At 43.2% G+C, this 17071-nt stretch overlaps 1 protein-coding gene across 3 annotated transcripts in view; it reads left to right on the top strand.

Annotated features, from left to right (window-relative positions):
* The window catches only part of LOC135896010 (venom metalloproteinase antarease-like TpachMP_B), a 59721-nt gene that overhangs the window by 21807 nt on the left and 20843 nt on the right, over positions 1–17071 (top strand). For all 3 annotated transcript variants that reach the window (XM_070527549.1, XM_070527551.1, XM_070527550.1), the window contains exons 6-8: positions 872–1011; positions 6445–6497; positions 11109–11217. In XM_070527549.1, the coding sequence (XP_070383650.1) occupies positions 872–1011; positions 6445–6497; positions 11109–11217 (302 nt within the window). The remainder of the gene's footprint in view (positions 1–871; positions 1012–6444; positions 6498–11108; positions 11218–17071) is intronic.

Raw genomic sequence — 17071 nt, 5'->3', positions numbered from 1 at the left:
TCTGCACGCAATGCACCCCTTAATTTGCACGGTGCTTTACTGCAATTTAACATTACTTTTGCATTTACAAGTGTATTTATTGTCTTTGTATTTGGTGCTGTATATTTACCTATCGAATACTATTTATTTGTTACGTAGGGTGCCTTAATTCGCTCAATAATAATCAACCCGTGCTTATTCTTTATAATAATTGTAACATTTATAGCGTTTCGAAAAAATAAACGTTGATCACGATTATTTTGGGCACCGTGGATAATATCCACTGTTAATGTGAAAAGCTCTATTAGGTGCACACCAATTTGCCATTACCCGTCCCAACAGTGGCAGTGACAACTTTCAGCAAGCCTAAGTACAAAAACATCTGTCAGCATACGAATGCTAGAAAAGACTCTAGTTCCTATTTTTAAATTTATCATTCAACCATTTATTATTGCGAACACAGACACTCAAATCCACTGCTATGTATCAGTTCTAGAGATGCATTTAAATAGGTAAATCTGACGGATTAATTACACCTCACTACCATAACTTATTACCTAATAAATTGCCACTTTTGGACCTATGCTGCATTAGCCGCGAGCATCTTCTTTAGGTGAAAATCTAAAGATCAACTGTAAGAGGTAGAATGCCTCAATTTAGAGCATACCTATACAATTTCAATCAAGCCAAAAGGAAGCTCCTTATTTAAATGCATAAAGGTTGTTGGCGCTGACATATTCTCCAACATGCTACTGTGGAATGAGATGAATAGTAAAGTATGGTTGTGCAAACTCAATAAAGACACAATATAAATTATTTATGCGCTAATAGAACGTTTGTGTTATGAGCGTAATCATACTGTTATTATTGTGATTGTGATATTTCATCCCAGGAATATTCTGAACTTCCATACAAAAGACATCCAAGGAACAGAAACCTGACCGAAGCCTCCTCAGCAGCTCTATTGGTGAGCTTCATGAAGCAACACCTACACATATTTTCTGGAATTGACGCAGCGCTATATTTAAGCAAGTAAGAAACCTGCTTATGTTTTCTACGATTGCATGCTATGTAGAAACACATCCGTAGTAACAAACTTACTGAAACGGAGCGGTGAATGATTCGATATTTTCTTTCTAATTTTCAATCGCTGTTACAAATTACAGTCTTGGGGGATTGTTCATGATGCACATGGTTTTTGGGTGAAAGCCAGACCGATGCACGGAAAGATACGCTTTCACGCAGAAATTAGATAGCCAACCTAAGAAAACGGTACATATTATATATATATATATATATATATATATATATATATATATATATATATATATATATATATATATATACACACCTTGTTTTGCGGTTTAAGCAAGTATAAATGTTGAAACTTCGCAGGATGCGGACCATGACTGGCGTTATTTATTTATATCGATGGCGTGATTGATGATGGCGAGGCGACGCTGCTCTTGTGAACTTTTCCCGTACAAAACAACATAGCAAGGTCAGTTCCGGAATCTTCGTCATGGTGCAAGAGCCATATTTAGAGCTCAATCTAGCTGCTTGGGCTATCCTTATGGTGTATGAAATCTATCCCGTAAAATGTGAAATGCCGCAACAATATCTACGCAAACGCTGCACCATCACGGCACAGTCCAACTTCATTCCTATATTCAGGAATGCATCTTTTCTTGAAGCCCATGCTTGACTTGATCTAAATGACGCATGGTGTGAGCGCGCCCAAGATGCTCATTGGGTTTCCTTTTGTGCGTTCACGACAGGCGTCATTTAAACCAAGTCAAGCCTGAGCTTCAAGTTAAGACGCTTTTTTGAATACGGGTGTAAGTGATGTTGCCGTGCGCAAGAAATAAAGATTCCGAAGGCGAACATGAAGAAGTGGGACCGCTCGCCGAATCTGACATGGCCGACATATTTTGTCGTGGCAGCGCCGGTGAGAGTTATACAGGCGCTTTCACTACTGCGCCTATATATGGAGTGCAGTAATTAACCCAGGCTTTACTGGTCGACAATAAAAATACTCCTTACCTACTAGTCGCTGGTTGGAGGCAACCTAAAACCCATAATTTCAGTTGAAGTTCGACCCCGCACTTTTTTTACACAGGGTACGGGTTATCTAAGAAAAACTGTTTATGTTAAAGCGGGCCTTGAACCACCCCTCTGTCTTCGTGCAATAAAAAAAAAAACATTCCACTGTGAACCTCAAATTTCTCATTCATGCGTGGCTCGTAAGGCTCACAAGCAGAGCGCAAACTCTTGATTTTTTGTTTTGACAAAGGCCCTCTCCTCACCTGTTTCGGGGTGGCTCGCGGCTGCCGCTTGCAGCCGGTGGACAGATTACCAAAGAGCGCTCCAATAGCCGATAGTTGGCATGAATTAGGAATCGTATTTAGATCAGCGCTCTTATTCGCGCTTTTAATTTTTAGACTTATTCACGCAGTTTATTAAACAAGCTGAAGTAGCCAGGTCTGCGTTTCTAATTTCCTTAAGAATCACATACTTCCGAAGAAAGTCGACTATCGTCTACTCACTCTCGGCCATGCTCGCCCAGGTAGGTATAAAGCATTGACCACATGGCTTATTGGTTTCGTAGCCATCGGGCCTCGCTAACGTATATCATCATCATCATCATCATCATCATCATGGTTACGCCCACTGCAGGGCAAAGGCCTCTCTCATACTTCTCCACCTTATATTAGTTTTTACCAATCAGGTAGTCTCTAAAGATGCGGAACTTAAGCTCAGGCTACATGTACGCTTGCCATCACACGCTCACACTTGGCCGCTCTTGTCTAGACAATTTGCCAAAGACTGATTCACAGTGAGGTATTGATAGCGCTTCAAAATGCGCAAATTTGATGCGGCTGCTATACAACGGTCAAGATGGTGCATGACAAATCAGGTTCCCACCACGTAGCAGGGCTAGAAAGGAGCATATGAGCGTGAGCGCGCACCCTTGCGCCTTTCGAGGGCACCACAAAAAACCACTGATTTCATGGAAGTGCATCTGCTGCGCGTAGCGTAAGTACTGCCGCCAGCATGGGGTGCTGTGCACGGATGCACGACGTGGCGTGCTCAGCACAACCACGTGCTCTGGTTACTTTTTCTTGGTGACGTAGCTTCAGGAAGAGTGTACTGCTGTAGGCGCTTGGCGAGCCGGCCTTAGCCCCAGTGTCTGCCTGAAAGAGGCTGTTGAAATTCTGCCATTATGCTCGAAACTCGTAACTAGATTGTGGCATCCATTACTTATAAGGGCCCTAAACCACCCCTCAGGATTGGTGAAAAAACACAGTGCCCGGGCTGCACGTGCTGCTCTTAACATTTTAGCCAGATTTTGCAGTCGGTCGCGGCGAGGCAATCTCGCAAGCGCAGCGCGAAGTAACCTGTCTCTCATTGGCTCGATTTTCAAAAAAAACCTGCTTCTCACACTTTTTGGACGCTTTATTTCTTAATACAGTTAAGCGACGTTATAACGAACTTCAATATAACTAAATTCTTGATATACCGAAGTATTTAACTTTTTATAACCTCTTGTCCCTAACACACAATCTGTTTAGAACCCCAAATAACAATGTGTGTTTGCGTGCGATTTCGATATAGCGAAATTTCACTTCCGCCGCAAAGGAATACCGATACAATAAATGGAAACGTCCGCGGACGCTGATGGTCAAATGATTGAATTACAAGCGTCTGCTCGTAAATGCACCTCTCAAATTGTGAGCGGCGGCAGCAGAGCGACCGCCGCTGTGGCGCCGAATCCTGTTCCGTACTAAGTCCAAGTGCGATAAGATGCTATCGTGGCCCATACATTGTGTTTTAGGTGTGCGTGAAAGTGTGCGAGGGTGAGAGAAGAGAGATGGTGGCTTCATGACCCCCTTGCCATGCACGCAAAGAGAGAGAGAGAGAGAGGGAACGGGAGCTCGCGCGCGGTAACAACCACCAAGTGCGCGGGAGGGGCTGGGGTGAGGGGAATGCTGTAAGTTGGCGCTTCACAATTTATGGCGCGCGTCTGAGCCGTGGCTGCGCATGGCTGTAAGCACGGCTGAGGACATACGCAGCCGCACACCCTGCTTTAGAGCTAATATGCCCCTTGTGCGAAGAGTGAGCGTACCGAAAGGGCGTGGCCTCATGTTAGCTCTCTTCGTGCGCGTTTAGTATTTGAGGTTGCGTATTCTCGAGTTTCGGCGACTCGTTGAACAGGTATGAAGAGAAATGTAGGCAGGCATTGATAACCGCAGTCCGCTCAATCAAGTAAGTCGAAATGCGAAAGTTTGTCTTTTTGCCTAATGCTTGCTATTATTCTTGGCAGTGTTGCTGCTTAATCTTCTTGCTCAGCCGTGACGGTTTGTTCGTTGCGACGAGAATGACGCTGCAGCTCTACTTCAACGTGTTTTGTTTTCCACGAGGCGCATAGTGTGTGCCCTTGTGTTTGTTTGAAAGTGTAAGCTTGAGCAGTAAAATTTCTGTAGTAGCAAGTTGTAAGCAGCTGAGCGCTTGATCACATCCGTGTGATTTGATAGCCGCACAGGCACAAGAGGGTAGCGTTGCTTTAAAACGTTTTGGCTTTTTTTCCTTGCCTAATACCGGTGCAGCACAGGCGCTCTCGTACGTGATGAAGCCTGATAGGAAAGAAATGTTTTGCAGGTGCGATTTCTCCTACTTACATCTGAGTAGAGTGCCAGGGTGAAATTACCGAACAGAAAAGCCATCTGGATTACCACGATCCGAATTTAGCAAGAACACAATGCTGTCTGAGAGCTCCCGTAGCACTTCAACAGTTCTACGTTCTAAGAACTGAGCTATCGAGAAAACATGCCCTGTCTGAGGGCAAGTAATCCGCCGAGAATACAACAGAATCCTCAAAGCACAAGATTTTTGCTGTGGCTGTTGCACATAGGAACCTTTTAAATGGGGGATTTCCGCTTTCAATGACACTAAATGACGCCCCATTGCGATGTCCTTTCTCTACATTAACGGGAATACGTTCCATTGTAGTGTGATACAACTGATACCACACCAAAATTTTCCACTCTGCACTGACATATTTACTCGGGGTAGATACCATTTCGCAATGTCATTACGTGGTGCACACTGGTGCTACGATCTCTAGACACTACTACATTACGAAGGAGACTAGGATTTACTTCGCGTATCGAGGTCGCCTTTGGCAAAGATAGGTCTTCCTATCGAAAGGTTGGCCACTCTTTTTGAAGCACATTATTTCTGTTCATAGACTTCATACGTCGTGTGCAACTTCATCTGTGAGCACCCTTTTTGATGTCGGATTCGCAAGCCGTAGGTACCCTAAATATCGCGTATGCGCACATATACTACAGAAACGACAGATTTATTGTTGCTTTATCTACAAGTCTAGCATGACGCCTTCGACTGTGTCAGCGCTATTTAATACCTTGCGGGGTCTAACGATTACACTGATTCAATGGAACGCACTGAATTGAGTGCGTTGATGGAACTGAAAAAAAAAACAAAATATTCCAAATCTGCCAAAACATGCATAGGCTGGTGAAGTTATCACATTAGCAGTGCATCGGATCCGGGAACCTATACCGCTGACTCACAATCACTCTCGGGCATGCCACAATAATGATCTTCTAGACCTCAAGCTGTCCTCCAAGTCAAGGCGTTTATTTTTCCACGGGATGCTACCTGCCCTACTTCGCACGCGTACCTGCTTCCTACTCCATCAAATTTTCCGTGCGAAGGAAGTTCTTCAGAGGTTTGGGATGGTGTGGCATTGACACTCGTGTTTGACGGACCTGCAACTGAATACAACCGAACGTTTGTTGATTTTATTCTGTTATGCTCAAGTGAAGGTAGCCATAAGTATTACGCAGGCTTGTTTGTCTAACGGGATTTAGGAAAGAGCTTTAAGAGTCAGGATCATGCAACTACGGTGGGCAGTCGTCTCCTTTTGTCACTGCTGCCCTATACTCATAATATTAAGCACAAGAAGGTGAAGGGGTCCGAATAAAGCGGAAGGCTCCACAGGAAAGCCTGTGCTCGATACCGAATAACAACTGTGCGAATATGCTGCTAACCTACCGGCATCACACACGACTGCATGTGTATAGCTGAAGTTATAGTGCTCATTTTTAAGACGTAATGACTTGCTGCAGTTTCTATAAATAAAAACTACCCTACTTGCAGTGCAAAACTTAGAATGTTACGTTAGAAATTTCGAGGGTTGAAATAATGGTCATTATTATACAAGAAGCTCTCTGAACTGCGTGGCTCTATCTTAAAGGCGGGGCCCGATGGTAAACTGGCATACACGTAGGATGCCTATCATCATGAAATACATGGAGGTACATGTTGTAGTAACGGAATAATCAAGATGCCAAAAAGTAGGATACGTTGTTGTTTAATTATTCTACCACGGTTGTATCTCTTGCAACGTAACCCAATTGTAATAATCTTAACATTTTACAGCAACCTGTTTGCTCGTACGCTTCAAGGGACAAACAGGTATCAAACACTGAAAGGTAAGCGTCTTTATGTTTACAAAATATATTCAGAAACGCCCAGCGATGGTAACAATTGGTGGGGACAAAATTAAAGGTACCGAAGTTATACATTAAGCATCATCATGATGAATATGATAAAACTGACAAAACTTCCGAGTGCCTAAACTAGTGCTTGGAAATTAAAACAAATGCAAACTATATGGTTCCTTCATGAGACCAAGTGTTCAGTCTTAACAGTTAGCACAAAACCTGCAGAAATTGCTTTCTCGGCGAGAGCAGTGCGCAGGGGCTTCGCGCACTGCAGGAATCAATGTTATACGAAGCATTTAGCAGGTGGCTCGCTACCCGTGCTCTCCGGCGCCCTTTAGGGCTCCGCATGCGTCATCAGACACACGCCTGCGAATAAATTGAGCACTTGCGCGAGTCTAGCGTGCGTGTGTGCATGCGACAGCAACTTGACAACTTCGGCGGTAAGGACGATAGTATGACGGCAACAGCATGATTGCTAACGTGCGCATTCATCACGGATATCCAAGAAATGTACATTGGTAGGTTTTCATAGGTTTGAATGGGTGTGAATGAGAGATGCGCGGACTGTGGCTTGACCTCCAAATAAGTACTCTTGAATCGTAGGCACCTGTTAGTGTGTTAGGTGTTCCAGGTTAAAAGAGCGATCTTATTTGTACACTGGCAAAGCAACGTGAAAACATGATGGACATGAGAGCTCTACAACGTCGCTCAGCTTTTATGTCGCATAGCTGCTAAGAATAAACTACTGCGAATTGTGAGGCGACCCAGAATAACGTGCACTGTAATACATTGTGTCACAGTGTTAGCTGGTAGGAAAATAAAACATGAGACTGCCACATGACGCAGGCTTGGAAGGTCTCATAAAGCTGGCGGACGTGAGTAGTAAAATAGGCGCGTGTTGGTAGCCTAATAGAACATTTTGAAACTGCGCTTGAAGGCAGAGGTTCCATTGCCCCGTCGGCTAGCATTCCTTTATATTAAAAAGGTGTGAAATGAGACGAGGCAGGAAGCTACTTACCCCAAATGAGTCAAGTAATGGATAATCTCTTTTGTGGTTTTTGGGTGCCACTACTGCGATGTGATTCAGAAGCGGCTACTACTGGAAACTCCGCATTGCTTTTACTATCGGAGGCACGTTAATGTGCAGCCAATGTGAAGCACACCTGAATCTTTGTGTTTGGTCTCATTTGAAATATGGCCACCGTTGTCGGGGGCAAACCCCCGACTTCAACATCAGCAGCTCAACCACTGCAAAAAAAAAACAATACGCCACAGTAAAGGACAATAGTGAGGAGTGTTAAAAGTTAAGGCCGCAAATTTCAACACGATATTTTCCATGAACAGTCAAATATCTCAAAATATATGTATCTTTGACGAACGACAAGCTTCTGTGAAGTCATGATGAATGCCTGAGTTGAGTCTAGGTGTTCCACCTAAAGTTACTTCGGTTTTCGTCATATGGTAACCTCTTTTACTGCAACACAGTTTTATATGGTGAAATAAATTGTTTGCTTTGCCTAGCATATGCTTTTGGCTGTCGTACTGTTCAGAATTTGGTGGGCGTTATCTTTAGCGAATAATACAGTATATTCATCAATAAAACAGGAGTTCGTTTATAGCTAAAGTGTTTAGGGCTAGCCGTTCTTCCGCCTGTCTGTCCGCTCTTTCGTCCGTCCGGTTGTCGGTCACTCGAACACCGAAAACTCCTCCGACGCAACCCATGCGCATGCGCGAAAAGAAAGGGAGAAATAAAGCGCGTGATTAGTCATCACAAGCTTGATAGCGCAAGAACTTTGCGCTCCGATTCATGACGTCACGATAGCCGGCCCAAAATTTCCATTGACAAGGCTGGCGTTATGAAAGCGATGACGTCAAAATCACTGTTGCCTACTCGGAAGCATTCCCATTACTTTCTATAGCAGTCGGGCCAGGTAAGTTGACGTCATGGATCGGAGTGAAAAGGCCGTATTGAACAGTGAAAGGGAAATACTGTGGACGTTGGAAGTGGGTGTTCTATATGTGCAAGGAAAAGCAATAGCGGAAACGGATATTATATGCTACACAACAAAATCTGCAGTGTAAAATTGTCTTTTTGTCCAACATGTTAAAAAAAATAACGCAATGCTATGTTGAAGCTTATTGAGTGCACAAGTCACAGGATTTCTCTCATGAAATGTTTAGGTTTTATGGCAAATACAGCAAATGCTCAGTGGGAACGTCACCGCCGCCATAGCATGGTGCCAAACTTGATTTTTTATTTTCATCACTGTATGGATGGTGACGAGATGTGCACGCAAAGAGAAGTGTGGTCCATACCGAAATTATTTTAAGACCGCTGTAACCCTTCTCTGATAGTCGCACATGTACATACTCCCGGAGTGGCCCATAATGAGTCGCCGACATCTGTCAGCTCATTCACAAGGGTTCAAGAAAGGGTAGTTGAAAAGATGACCCAAATGTGAAAATGAAATGTGCCGTTGAAAATTGTGCATTGTTTCACGAAGTGCCCCTATACCTACAAGTTATGCAGGGCCGATGTATGTGCAAATTCTTGGTAGTGATGCATCGTTTTATTAGGTTGAACAGATTAAACGCACACTGACAGTACTTTTTGCCAATGTCCATACCTGGTCATGCGATATTAGCAATTAAGACAAGAACAGATTTGCCACAAGAAAATAGAAATACTGTGTTAGTATGACCATGCGATCTAAAGCGTTGCATTTTAATATACACGTTAAAGAACCCACTGCGCACTTCTAATAACATGCCTGTAGACAAAAAAAAAGGTGACCACTTGTCGTTTGAGAATTATCATCCTATCTCTATTACAAACAGTTGTTATAAACTTCTCGAGCATGTTATTGCAAACTTCATTCATGAATTCCTTAGTGATAACAATGTACTATCAGAATTTCAACATGGATTTAGAAAAGGGTTATCCAATGTTACACAACTAGTTACAACTGTGCATGAATTTTCACGAGTGCTTGATGCATCAGGACAAATAGTAGTTCTCCTTCTAGATTTCTGTAAAGCCTTTGATAAAGTGCCACATGGGAAATTACTGTACAAATTGCAGTGGTTAGGGTTACCAATAAAAATAGTTCAATGGATTGAGGCTTATCTTCACAACAGACAACAGTATGTGGTAATTAATGATTCATCATCTGCTATTCTTCATGTCACGTCTGGAGTCCCACAGGGAAGTGTCTTGGGACCACTTTTGTTTTTAATTTATGTTAATGACTTGGTTGATGTTATTCCCGAAAATGTGTCTGTACGTTTGTTCGCGGATGATTGTATCATTTTTAAACAAACTGTGTCACCCAGAGATCACATTGAATTGCAACATGCACTGAATGTTATTGACGACTGGTGTCAAAAATGGGGCATGCAACTAAATACTCAGAAAACAGTACTACTGCGTATCACCAGGATAGTAAATCCTAGCCAGTTCTGTTATACCCTTAGAAGCAACAGTATCTAGATTGTAGGCAAATATAAGTATTTAGGTGTCACCCTCACAAGCAACTTAACTTGGTCAACCCATATTTCTGATATCTGCACATCTGCACTACGTAAGTTATGGTTTCTTAAAAGAAAGGTGAAATTCGCACCATCACAAACACAGCTTTAGCTTATAATACGTGCGTTCGTTCTAAGCTTGAGTAGGATTCTATCATTTGGGATCCCTATTTAAAAAAAGATATCATGCAACTTGAACGTATTAACAGAAAGGCTTTTAGGTTTATATTTGGCAAATATCGTAGATTTGATTCCCCATCCAACCTAATGCAATTAAACTGTATTTATATTCTAGAAGCCCGCAGAAAGTTTAGTCGCCTTTCATTTCTTTATAATTGTATATTCGGTAACATAAAAATAAATCTGCCTGACAGTATAAAACCCCAAACAACACGACGCGTACGCCATGGCCATGAATTTGCACTAACCCCAATCTTTGCCCGATCGAAATCTTTCAAATCCGGTTATTTTCCAAGAACTGTGGAAGAATGGAATTGTTTGCCGTCTGATATTTTTGGTTCCAATAATTTTTTCGCTGAGTTGATAGTGTCAGCTTCTCTCTTAAGCTTTTTCGTTTTTTCTTTTTTCTTTTCTTGCTTTCTTGCTAGCTTTTTGTTGTCTGTTGTTTTGTACATTCATGTTGGATGTAACTCACACCTGCTTGGGCCACCACATTGGCCTGCAGTATTTTGAAATAAATAAATAAATAAATAAATAAATAAATAAGGACAGCTTATGGCTGTCATGCTAAATGCATGTATTTAGTAATTTAGCACATCAAAATTTGTCTCACTGTCTGCACATTGTTGCCATAAGAGGGCGGCAGGTGCTTATAACAGAAATAAATCAATCATGCCAAACTCCGCAATGGCTGGCAAACAAATCTTTGAATAATCGAAGAATACAGGCGCTACTGCAAAGTTGGTTGGTTGTAGTTGAACTTTTGGTGATGTGGTATTATTGTCTAATAACTCTGTGCCCACCGTAGTTTTTGCGTAATCGGAGCGACTATCCTTGTGAACGGTTACTTTACCAGCGCCGTAATGCACCGTTCAAAATTTCTTCTTCAAGGGGTGGCATATACTGGAGGTGCCTGCGGCATGCTCGGTTGTGGCATAGTATATGTCGATTCAGACGTGGTCAGCAGTTGCTCGACGATTACCCACGAAATACTTCATATGTAAGTACGCAGCATCGTCAGCAATATTTTTACCGCACATTGAGATTCAGTTATTATTTTTCTGGTAATTTATGAAAAAAATATTACGGCAAAGTGAAACTTCTACACGAATCATACCAATGCGTTGTGTCGTTGTGTAAAAGTGATCACCATTGCTTCTTTTCATTGAAATATATATTACTACTGGATTCTGATGGCAACATATTACGATAGACTGCAAGTATATTTTGCCATCTTGCAAAGGGTGCACTTTCACAACATTTATTTCAGAGTGTCACCTCTTTAAAAAGGCAACTTTCTTTCTGCTTTTTGATTTAGCTGCCATGTAGTTTAAGGTATCCCGTTCAACGTGCTTTTATGGGTCCGTTGGAATGTTGTCACATTGCCATATTCAGCATCTTCGTACCTCTTGGAAATGTTTGTATGAAGCCCTTATTGTGTTAAATTTATGTGACATGTGAGAAGTAGTCGAATGATATTTCCGAAAAAGAGGAATGTTGAAACCTGCGTCGCGATAAATTGTACGTTCAATTTTGTGTGTGCAAGTGTATTTTATCGCATTTGTCCAACCATAACAACGTCTCAGGGCAGGAGAAGCTAGAATGCTTGCAAAGTCCTGGAGGCCTCTCCCAACATTAGTGGCTTTTAGAGCGTTTTACGCGCGTATATTAGCGCGATGGCGCTAAGAGCCCCATGTCGCAGAAAGTCGGGTGCGTTGTCGCTGTCCGTGGCCGAGGAAATCGTCCCGAACCGCGCATTCCAAACCACGCAGGCCCTCCGTGTGGCACATATGCGTTAGTTAACTAATTGTATTTCTGAAACTAAAATACGTCCAAAAATTTGCAAAAGACGACTTACCTACAGCCTACAGACATAATGGCGTCGCATTGTGATCTGAATATACGAGAAAACTTAATTCTGTTACGCGGAAACACAAACACTCGCAACTTTTCCAGCTGGCGTTTGATGTCAGCTTTAATAGGAGCGGTGCGGCCTGCTCAGTGCTTTGCAACAGCATCAAAAAATAAAAAATAAACAACAAGCGTGCCTTCGGGCATAGCGATCTCCACCAGCGTTTGCAGAAAAACATTACTGTTATGTAAGCTGCAGGTGCAACGAAGCGCGAGAAGCAGTCAGTGATCTTTGAGCGCTGTCGCGATCCATCCCTAAACGCGAAACTTAGGCTTCCTCCAAATTCTTTTGTTGCGTTTATGCACATCTATATTTCCTGGGAAGCTATTAATGAACGTTGCACTGTGTCGCCACCACATAACACATAAAATGTTTGGCAGAACCCATCTCACGATGACTGTCGACGATTATGCGTTTATCATTGAATCATTTTCCAAACTGTCACCTAATCCAATCAGCCCAAGCTATCATCGAAGCGGTTGATTAAACACTAACACATACAGAGTGACACGCACCCACTGCTCCATGTCGGCGTCAAAGAGTTTCTTCGAACAGCGGTACCCACTCAGTCAGGCATGCACATCGAACAACGTCATTGTGAACTATATTCGTTCTAGAACGCCACGTACGTACATAATGCAATATGCTCAGTGACCGAAGTCGGCAGTATGGTTGGTAGGGAAGTGACACACAGCAGGCTTCTAAGTAGAGCAGCCGGATGCACTACCCATTCGACCAGGGACTTCTCAGTTCGTGTGTACGTGCGTGTGTGTGTAGTTTTTTCTTTTTTTATCCTTCCCTCTCTCACCTATCGCATCCACTTGCCCCTCTCCCAGTACAGGGTTGCCAACCGGAGATCATCTCTGGTTAACCCCCCCTGTCTTTCCTTTCCCTTTCTGTCTCCCGCTTTAAGTGACCCGGGTGGGTGGGAAGACAGTTAGGTACAAACAAATGTAGATACAAATGTACATACATACGCAGATACGCAATCTCTAGAAAGTGCATGAAGTACCTTAAGAATGCTACTCCATTAATACTGACCTCCGATCGACCATATGGCGTCCCGAAGCTTATCCTGCGACAGGTAGATGCATCGGTGAGCTTTCTTGCCGTGGCCTTCTGTTGTCATAATACTTTGCCCAGGTGTAGGGTTGGAAGTTTCCGCCATGCCAGTAATGGTATGAGATAAGATTATTTGTGAGATAGGATTCGGCCTTTGTCTGCTACAAAATGCAAGATCGGTTAGGTTAATCAGCATGGATAATGTGTGCAAGAATCTCTCGTTCTCGAATTAGTAAAGGCAAGGCGCAGAAGACCAGGACTCAAGAAGAACACAAATGACAGGACCAGTGCTGGTCCTGTCGTTTGTGTTCCTCTTCTTGAGTCCTGGTCTTCTGCGCCTTGCCTTTACTAATTCAGTCATGAACCAACTAGCCCAAGCAAGAGTTTTACTTGAGCATACCTCTCCTTCTCATTTGGGATAAACTTGCAGCACCAAAATTCTTTTATGGGCTCGGGATTTCTACCAATTTTAAAAACAACGTCGCAGTGTTTGCGCGAAAAAGTAGATTTATGAGCGTGCTATCACTGTTGAAAAAAACCTTCCGGTTAGCATAGACAAGCATTAGAAAATACGAAATGGCTTTCTGCTCGCTTGACTTAAGTTCTAAATATGTGCAAGAGCGCACCCAGAAATGAACACGGCTCCTTAATCTATCATTGTGTCGATTGTCCACTTTAACAAAGAGTATGACTAACACGTTAACGATACAGATAACGTTACGCCTCACATGCAAGTAATTGTTTGTCAGCATAGAACGGCATTCTCTAATTATCACATCACTTCCCTCACAGGAGTAAATATTTGCTGTGTTAACAGTGTCTGCTTTAGTAGAACTTGACAGGCGTCTTTTATGGCGTTCACAAATGACCATCGACGGTCAGCATCATTCTGCTGATATGACCAGATTCCACAAAGAATAACTGAAATATTCACAATTTTTTTTGTTTTAACCTTGCTGTGCTAGGTATTTTTAAGCTAGAAATGTGTTTACCTCTGTGACGTCACCGATGGCCACGCCCGATCCCCTGTGCAACGTAAGGTGGGTTTTATTCAAACAGCTGTTGATTATGATGCAGGTACCTCACCATTCCAGCCGCGCGGTATGACTTTTCGAAGCGTGGTGTGACTGTTAGCGTCAATTATGTGAGACAAAGTGCCGCTGCTCACGCAATAAACGCAGCATGCACCGGAAGGCCCAGGATGCTTGGTAAAGTTAGTTACACTCCACACGAGCACCTCGACACTAGTTGCATTTGCAAGCAGTTAAGCGGAAAGGTTTCGTGATGATAACTTGGCTACCAGTGCGCTTTCGATCGAGTGTGTTCGACGAAGTCGATTCGGTGCGCTGAAGTGTATGGACTTGATAGCAGCACTTTAAAAATATTTTAAAAATTCTCACCCCAGAATCAGCCCTAATTCTGAGACGACTTTATTGCGACTTCACTACCTGTGAGTGCCTTTAAAACACAAGTGAAGCAAAAACAAGCTTGAAACATTCATTTTCGCCACTTGTATGTTCTCCGACACTGCGTCGGTCATTTTGACCCTCTGGACTTTGCATATGTACATTGCTTGTATTGGTCCAAAACAAATAGACATAGAAATGATATTGCAGTATTTTATTTTTGATGGCAAAGGTTTATTTAAATACAAATTTTTTCGCGTAATTAAAAAAACACTAACCGTTGCTGAAACTTTACTGCTCAAATATCAACCCCCATAGGTTCTCACATTGTCGTTGCCACCAAACCCCCAAAACACCTCGTTTTTCCGTCTAGTACCACGGCGCTGATATGACGCTCAGGAAGGCCAGATGCACTCGCTCGATGTTGCTCTTCGGACAGGGGAATGACGCGGTGGAAAGCTGTCGAGTATCTACACAGTTCTTCACAAAAACAAGAAATCAAAAGGCAACTTCGTCGTTCTCACGACAAAACGGAGACGATGGCCCAAATGAAACTGAAATAAGACTATGATGATGGAACGGCACGCTAGTTTCCTTTAACCCGTTCTTCACTTCCGGAACGCAAATGGACATGCTCTTTTTATAATCATAGTTCCAGAACGAAGCGCTCGATAAAATCACTTTGCGTACCAGCAGAAGTCCCTGCACTTGCTCAAGGTCGAGGACCTGTGTCTTGTCAAAGTTCGCCTAGAAGCATCAGTGTATATGGCGTGGTTGCTCTGCAGTGATGGTCACGTTGCTACTATCTACCGCACCTACCTTACTACTATCTGCCGCACCCGCTCTGCTGGAGAGTGTCACATCAGCAAGAGCATTGGTCAGTGCAGCATTGATAAATTTCAGAGCACCCGCCGATCGAGCATGGGTAGCTTTCTAAAACTACGCCTGCCCTACGTTCTTGCTTTCTTGGTGAGGTCCTTAGGGAATCTGTTCAGACAATAGGATTGTTCATATGATCTTGCGCGGCTCATTTTTCAACATAACCTGCAGTCGGGGCGAGGCAAGAATGATCTCTAGACGAGCCTACAATTGTCAAAGTGTCCAGAGTCGACAGGTAGGTAGACCACTACTTTGTTCTTTGAAAACCAATACCATGCGATATACCATGCGATATACCATGCAATATAGTGCGCGAGCACGAACGGCATGAACGGCGTTTTTGACGGAAGTCTCTCTGACCTGACATAAACGAAATGAGTACAAGTAGCCGGTGATTTATGATTCGTGGGTTTATTACTGGTATATCAAGGTGATCATACTTGGTGGAAGGTATGCCTCGATATCAGAACTTATCTGCTGTTTTCTTAGCTCGTATGGAGCTAGTGCAACGGGTAATCTGCAGTGACGCCGTGAAGTGTCGCTTTCCTGATGGTACCCACACCAGGTTAAAGTCAGCTTCATGAAGCAAGTGCAACGTTTAACCTCTGTGGCTCTTTATTTGAGCTTTTGAGCAACTTGTATGAATGGTATCTGCTAAATCTGCGAGCGGGCAGCTGTAATGAATCGGTTGATTCCTCTTTCGAATGAATCTATTATACTACGAAGATGAAACATGTATTCCAAACAGCAGTGGTTGATTTCTTGCACTTTCACGGATATAGGTCCATAAATATACAGTATTTTATTAATTACGGTTTCACTCGGATGGCAAATCTACGACAACGATAGCGAGCACAGGAGGCATGTCCTGCTTTGTAGCGTAAACAGAACCCTGTTGGCTACCATACGTCGGTGCTATACCCGACGCGACTGTAAGCGCGTGTCTGAGGAAACTTCGGCGTTACAACTCTGGCGGTATTGCTCGTGTTAGCGCATACATTTGCTCCAAGATAAGCAGACGCGCGTTCGCCGAGCGCGCTCATCATCATCATCATCATCATCATCATCATCATCATCATCATCATCATCATAATCATCATCATCCATGTTACGCCCACTGCAGGGAAAAGGCCTCTCCCATACTTCTTCAACAACCCCGGTCATGTACTAATTGCGGCCATGCCTTCCCTGCAAACTTCTTAATCTGATCCGCCCACCTAACTTTCTGCCGCCCCCTTCTACGCTTCCCTTCCCTTGGAATCCAGTCCGTAACCCTTAATGACCATCGGTTATCTTCCCTCCTCATTACATGTCCTGCCCATGCCCATTTCTTTTTCTTGATTTCAACTAAGATGTCATGAACTCGCGTTTGTTCCCTCACCCAATCTGCTCTTTTCTTATCCCTTAACGGTACACCTATCATTCTTCTTTCCATAGCTCGTTGCGTCGTCCTCAATTTAAGTAGAACCCTTTTCGTAAGCCTCCAGGTTTCTGCCCCGTAGGTGAGTACTGGTAAGACACAGCTATTATATACTTTTCTCTTAAAGGATAATGGCAACCTGCTGTTCATGATCTGAGAAAGCCTGCCAAACGCA

Source organism: Dermacentor albipictus, chromosome 10, assembly GCF_038994185.2.
Source record: "Dermacentor albipictus isolate Rhodes 1998 colony chromosome 10, USDA_Dalb.pri_finalv2, whole genome shotgun sequence".
In the NCBI taxonomy this organism is placed as follows: Eukaryota; Metazoa; Arthropoda; class Arachnida; order Ixodida; family Ixodidae; genus Dermacentor; species Dermacentor albipictus.
This window is presented reverse-complemented; position numbering and strand designations above follow the sequence as displayed.